The sequence below is a fragment of the Colobus angolensis genome, unplaced genomic scaffold, assembly GCF_000951035.1.
Source record: "Colobus angolensis palliatus isolate OR3802 unplaced genomic scaffold, Cang.pa_1.0 Scaffold850, whole genome shotgun sequence".
NCBI lineage: Eukaryota > Metazoa > Chordata > Mammalia > Primates > Cercopithecidae > Colobus > Colobus angolensis.
In genome coordinates, this window is record NW_012122377.1 from 83,814 (window position 1) to 90,900 (window position 7,087).

General features: G+C 41.3%; 1 protein-coding gene across 2 annotated transcripts in view; it reads right to left on the bottom strand.

The window, feature by feature from the left end:
- Positions 1-3,256: 3,256 nt before the first annotated feature.
- Positions 3,257-7,087, bottom strand: part of LOC105503416 (chromosome unknown open reading frame, human C11orf54) — a 28,109-nt gene continuing 24,278 nt past the window's right edge. For both annotated transcript variants that reach the window (XM_011930313.1, XM_011930314.1), the window contains exon 10: positions 3,257-4,907. In XM_011930313.1, coding sequence (XP_011785703.1) covers positions 4,883-4,907 — 25 coding nt within the window. In that variant the 3' untranslated portion in view covers positions 3,257-4,882. The remainder of the gene's footprint in view (positions 4,908-7,087) is intronic.

The following is a 7,087-nucleotide window of genomic DNA, read 5'->3' on the forward strand; positions in this document are numbered from 1 at the left end:
GGAATTACAGTCGTGAGCCACCACACCCAGCCAGAAGTCTATTCCTTCTAATATAATAGCAAAAGGGTTACTAAGAAGCACTTGGTAAGAGCCCTTCTACTTGGTTGGAGAGAGTTCTTTAAAGGATGTTATTTCCGGTAGATACAATCTCCTGAATGAAAATTGTGGGTCTTGAATTTTTCATATCCCTGGAGCCCACTAGGAAATAATCTTTCACTAGGTAATAATTTTAGTTAATTGTCTCATAAAGTTAGAACAACAAAGGAGTATGTCTACCCTTACAGTTAAGGAGTTACCATTTCCTGGGACAGATTCATAGGTATGTGAATTATTATTTTAAATGGGTACAACTGATGTTTTCTAAAGGGGTTGATCTTGGGTTAAGCAAAGCCAAATGGCCTTGGGATCTTAAAAATTTGTGTTATTGGCTGGGCACAGTGGCTCAAGCCTGTAATCCCGGCACTCTGGGAGGCCAAAGCGGGCGGATCACAAGGTCAGGAGTTTGAGACCAGCCTGGCCAATGTGTAAAACTCCTTCTCTACTAAAAATACAAAAATTAGCCGGGTGTAGTAGTGGGTACCTATAGTCCCAGCTACTCAGGAGGCTGAGGCAGGAGAATCGCTTGAACCTGAGAGGCGGAGGTTGCAGTGAGCCAAGATCACACCACTGTATTCCAGCCTGGTGACAGAGACTCCGTCTCAAAAAAAAAAAAAAGAAAAAGACTTGTGTTATTTTTTGTCAATTTAGTGTTTTCTTTTTGTAAGGACAGGATCTCACTATGTTGCCCAGGCTGGTCTGGAGCTCCCAGGCGCAAGACTGGAGCTCCTAGGCTCAAGCTGTCTTCCTACCTCGGCCTCCCAAAGTGCTGGGATTACAGATATGAGCCACTGCGCCCAGCCCAGCTGAGTCTTAATTATTCCATATGTATGCCCCACCAATCCAGATAATTGGGAATGATAAACACAATTAAAGTGCTGGAGGATGGACCAGATTCTACATACTGACTGAATTCTGTCCAATAAAATGAGTACCTCAGTCTCTATTGAGTTCTAGAGGAACTCCCTGAGTTGGAATAATCTTTTCTATAAGAATTTTACTTACTGCTAAGGAGGTCGCTCTTTGGCATGGAAATGCTTCTACTCAATGAGAAAATGTGCAGATCACTAAAACTTGTATCCTTGTGACTGTGTCAGCTGAACAAAATCTAATTGCTATACTTACAAGGGGTCTTCAAGTAAAGGAAAATATCCTTGGGAACTGTGTAAAAGGTTTCCCTGGATTACATTTTGGGCAGATAGGGCAGAAATTGTATACCTTATGAGTTATAGTCAGAAAGGGTTCCAAAAATATTGTTTTCCCCAAGCAACCATTTTATCAGGGCTCCAATGAATTAGATCATGTACATAGGTTAAAAATGATTACTGTGAGGCTGGGTGCGGTGGCTCCTGCCTGTAATCCCAGCACTTTTGGAGGCTAAGGTGGACGGATCACTTGAGCCCAGGAGTTCAAGACCAACCTGGGCAACATGGTGAAACCCCATTTCTACAAAAAATACAAAAATTAGCTGGGCATGGTGGCATGCTCCTGTGGTCCCAACTATGCAGGAGGCTGAGGTGAGAGGATGACATGAGCCCAGGAGGCAGAGTTTGCAGTGAGCTGAGAATGCACCACTGTATTCTGGGTGGCAGAGCGAGACTTCTCTCCAAAAAAAAAAAAAAAAAAAAAGGTTACTGTAATTCAACAGAGAGTATAGGCAAATTGTTTGGCCCATGCCATACCTTATCTTTGATAGAGTATGTTCCCCACTTTGTTTTCTGGTCTATCCAATGGGTTGCTGATTTTAACTTTTTTTTTTTTTTTTAAGAGACAGGGTCATTCTCTGTTGTCCAGACTGGAGTAGAGTGGCACAGTTACAACTCACTGCAGCTGGTCTCAAACTCCTGGCCTCAAAGGATCCTCCCATTTAGGCCTCCCAAGGTTCTGGGATTACAGGCATACGCCACCACAGCTAGCATATGTATTCTTTTAAAACAAAACAAGCCAGACACCCTGCAGTGGACTAAAGAAAATCAGTTAACGTTGAAAGGGATTAAAAAGGGCCTTAGAGATGCCCCAGGGTGGGACCCCCAAGTTATATTCCATTTTCATTGTTTGTTTTTGAAAATCAAGGAAACGCCTTAGACATTCTGACATAAAAACAGGGAGCCCAAAACAGACCTATAGGCTACTATAGTCAGCAACTGCACCTTTTTGCTAAAGCATTGCCCCCTTGCATGAGGGCAATAACTTTCCACTGCTTTGTTAGTAAGAGCCACCAGAGAAATAGTGGCACCAGAGAAATAGAAATAAAGCAAGCAAGCCTGGGTATTTCTTTCTTTGATACCAGTGGGAAACCCAAACCACATGCAAGAAACATTACTCTGGCCCTACTCCCTAACCACCAAAAAACCCCAAGTCAGTCTTCTTCCCTGTTGTCAAATCCTGCTTAGGAGCTGCCCTGCCTTCCCCAGAAAGCTTATGTGAGTAACAACCCTTTCATAGTCTGTTGGTGTGTGTGTGGCCTCATCAGTCATTTTTTCTTTTTTTTTGAGACAGGGTCTCACTGTGTTGCCCAGACTACAGTGCAATGGTACAATCATAGCTCACTGCAACCTCCAACTCTCATGCCTCAGTCTCCTGAGCAGCTGGGACAACAGGTGTGCACAATCATGCCCAGATAATTAAAAAAAAAAATGTTTCTTTTTTTGCAGAGATGGGGGTCTCTGTATGCTGCCAAGGCTGGCCTTGAACTCCTGGCCTCAAATGATCCTCCTACCTTGGCCTCCCTAAGTGCTAGGATTACAGGCATGAGCCACTGAACCTGGCTATCAGTCTGGACATTTGAACCAAATTTTGAGTGTGGAATGCATCTTGTCTCAATGTGGGATGGCCACAAAAAAATAGCATCCTCCTTTACAGTTCACCTACTGCTTTATTTCTTTTCATAGCACTTAATACCGCCTGACATATTACATATTTATTGTTTGTCTTCTGCACTAGACAGATCCCCAGCTTTAGTAAAGTGTTTGGTATAATCATTCGAGTGGCTACTTTGCTAGCACTGTTAAAAGCACTAGTGCTACAGTTGTGAACAAGGCCCTTGTCTGTATGAAGTGTACACTCCAGAGAGCAGGGTAGATGTTCAATACATATTTGTTAAATGAAAGAGTATTAATATTGTTTTTGTCTGGAGGTAAGATATTAGAAACATAATATATCAAAAATTAAATTTTTTATTCATTTTTTTGCATCAAAATAGTGCTTAAAATAATAGGAATTTATACTCACAAGACATAGCTAACATCCAGAGTAGACAATTAAAAATATTATTTGAAAATTATGTACTTAGTACTAAAGACTTCCTAAATTTGTACATTAGCAAGATTGGCATTAGCACCATTAGAGAGTTATCTTTGGCTAATGATTATTCACAGAACATTCAGGAAAATTTCAACCATTACAATCAGTGAGTATAATTTTATATTTCAGCAAAGATAGTGGTCATGTTCAGCAACAGCCTCACTTGCAAATTAAAGTAAGCTCACTTCAATGTTGCACTTTGATGCTGTTTTTTTACCCCTTCTCTTGCAAATAACCAGTGAAATAAAAATTGTTTCTAACTGGCAATCGAAACAAGGGAGGAATTATGGCTAGCCAACTAGTTGCTGTTTGTGTTTTTATTTTTTATTTAAGAAAAATTTTAAATAATAGAGATGGGGTCTCACCATGGTGCCCAGGCTGGTCTTAAACTCCTAGGCTCAGACAATCCTCCCACTCGGCCTCTCAACATGCTGGGATCACAGGCTTCAGCCACCAGGCCCGGCCTCCTAATGTCTGTGAAAGGCAACTTGCAAACTTCTATGGTTTAACTTCACCAGAAGGGTAAAGGGCTCCCCACCTGCCACCTTGTTCTACGAAAAAGGTATACTCTGATTACTAGAATGGATTTTTAAAATTCAATACAAAGATTCAATTAACTATCAACATTTCTAAACACTGATTTTTCTTTTTATTTTTTCAAGTATTTTTTAATGTCCTGCAGGTAATAACACTGATTTTTCTAATACTCAGAAACATCTACTTAGCAGTTGTGATATTAATTTGCAAAATGTAATGTTATACAAATATAAGGTACTATTAAATACATAGTAGAAATAATTGCATGATTCCTGATGTTTATATTCAAGGTATAAACATGGCTGATTTTGCTGATACTATAGAATAAAAAAAAATAAAGTTGCTATGTAAAAAATTAAAGAATATCTCAATTAGATATTTTTGTTCCTAATCTCTTTCAGACAGATCTATGAAATAATATAGAATATACAATCAATATATCCTTTCATATGAAGTGAAAAAGAATGGGGTCTAAGTAGTGAGATCATTTCTGTTTTTCACTTTTTTAAAAAAACAGACAGGGTCTTGCTATGTTGCCCAAGCTGGTCTCAAACTTCTGGGCTCCAGTGTGCCTCCTGCCTCAGCCTCCCAAAGTGCTGGGATTATAGGCATGAGCCATTGTGCCTGGCCCGTGGGATCATTTCTATTGGTTTTATGTCCATATCAATTAATGAGTCAATCAATTAATTAACCTTAATGACTTCTTTTTCTAAATAAGTATCAGCTGACTTAATCTCGCCCAATTGAATGAGACTCTTTTGGTTGATCAATGCGATAGAGAAACTCTGCAGGTAAGAAGTACCCAAGATATTCCACTATATCTGGAGTAGTGTCACAATGGTAGTGTCCACCTTCTCCATGATGACTGAAAAAATGAGTGTGCTCCAGTCGCAAATCAAACCCCTAGGATAACAGACAAACAATATGTTAGTACTCCAAGTATTGATTAGAGTTTAAGGGGGAAGGGATAACTTTTTATGTTGCAATAGTTTTCATTTTTTTTTTTTTTTGAGACGGAGTCTCACTCTGTCCACCAGGCTGGAGTGCAGTGGCGCGATCTCGGCTCACTGCAAGCTCCGCCTCCTGGGTTCATGCCATTCTCCTGCCTCAGCCTCCCGAGTAGCTGGGACTACAGGCACCCGCCACCGCGCCCGGCTAATTTTTTGTATTTCTAGTAGACGGTGGTCTCGATCTCCTGACCTTGTGATCCGCCCGCCTCAGCCTCCCAAAGTGCTGGGATTACAGGCGTGAGCCACCGCGCCCGGCCTCATTTTATAATATAATAGGTAATACATTCACATGTTCTAAACTCAAAGGGGGCAAAACGATATATTCAGTAAAATGTATCTTCCTCTCTCTTGCCCTCACCATTTGCTCCCCTTCCTAGCAGTTGACCAATGTAAGCAGTTTCTTGTATATCCTTCCAGAAATATTTACTTTTATTTTTACTCAAATGTAGTATTTTGTACACACTTTACTGCATGTAACTTTTTTTCATGTAACAATATAGTTTTGAGATCTTTGTATATCAAATCATAAAAGAGCTTCCTCATTCTTTTATACTTATGTGGTATTCCATTGTGTATGTAACTTAACTGACATTTGCATTATTTCTAATTCTTTTGCTACTACAACACTGTAATGAATAACCTTTTAACTAATAATTTTACACAATTATGCATATATTTAAGTATAAAATCCTAGACATGTAATCACTGGATCAAAAGATATGACCAGGCTAGGCACAGTAGCTCATGCTTGTAATCCCACCACTTTGGGAGGCTGAGGCGGGCAAATCACTTGAAGTCAGGAGCTTGACACCAGCCTTGTCAACATGGCAAAACCCTGTCTCTACCGAAAATACAAAAATTAGCCAGGTGTGGTGGTAAGCACCTGTAATCCCAGCTACTCAGGCGGGTGAGGCAGGAGAATTGCGTGAACCCAGGAGGTGGAGGTTGCAGTGAGCTGAGATCGCATCACTGCACTCCAGCCTGGGCAACAGAGCGGGACTCTGTCACAAAAAATAAAAAAAAGAAAAGATAAGGCCAATATTTTAGTAGGTATTTGCTTTGAATTGGTAAAATTTTTTCTAGTGTATAGTATTATAATATAATGAACACCAAACAAGATGACAGGAGACCTGAATCCTAGTTGTGACTCTACTATTTGTTTTTTTTGAGATGGTGGTTACACTGTTACCCAGGCTGGTCTCAAACTTCTGGATTCAAGTCAGCCTCCTTGGTACCCAAGAATACTGGGGCATGCCACCATGCCCAGCTACACCTGCTATTTAATAAAATAATTTTGGGTGTTATTTAAAATGCCTGTGCCTTCATTTTCTCAAAGGTAAAATCTGCTCTGCCTAACTCATAGGATGATGAAGAGCTCCCTTATCTTCCAAAATAATTCTAGAGACTACCCTAATTCCTTTTTTTTTTTTTTTTTTTTTTTTGAGACGGAGTCTCGCTCTGTCGCCCAGGCTGGAGTGCAGTGGCCGGATCTCAGCTCACTGCAAGCTCTGCCTCCCGGGTTCATGCCATTCTCCTGCCTCAGCCTCCAGAGTAGCTGGGACTACAGGCGCCCACCACCTCGCCTGGCTAGTTTTTTGTATTTTTTAGTAGAGACAGGGTTTCACCGTGTTAGCCAGGATGGTCTCGATCTCCTGACCTCGTGATCCACCCATCTCGGCCTCCCAAAGTGCTGGGATTACAGGCTTGAGCCACCGAGCCCAGCCCTAATTCTTAAATAACAACAACACATGGTTGGGCGTGGTGGCTCACGCTTATAATCCCAACACTTTAGGAGGCAGAGGTGAGTGGATCACCTGAGGCCATGGGTTTGAGACCAGCCTGACCAATGTGGTGAAACCCTGTCTACTAAAAATACAAAAATTAGCCTGACATGGTGGTGCGTGCCTATAATCCCAGCTACCTGGGAGGCTGAGGCAGTTCAATCACTTGAACCCAGGAGGCAGAGGTTGCAGTGAGCTGAGATCGTGCCATTGCACTCCAGCCTGGGCAACAAGAGTGAAACTCTGTCTCAAAACACCACCACCACAAAAATTGCCTAGTTCTTTCTTTTCTTTTCTTTTTTTTTTTTGAGACGGAGTCTTGCTCTGTCACCCAGGCTGGAGTGCAGTGGCCGGATCTCA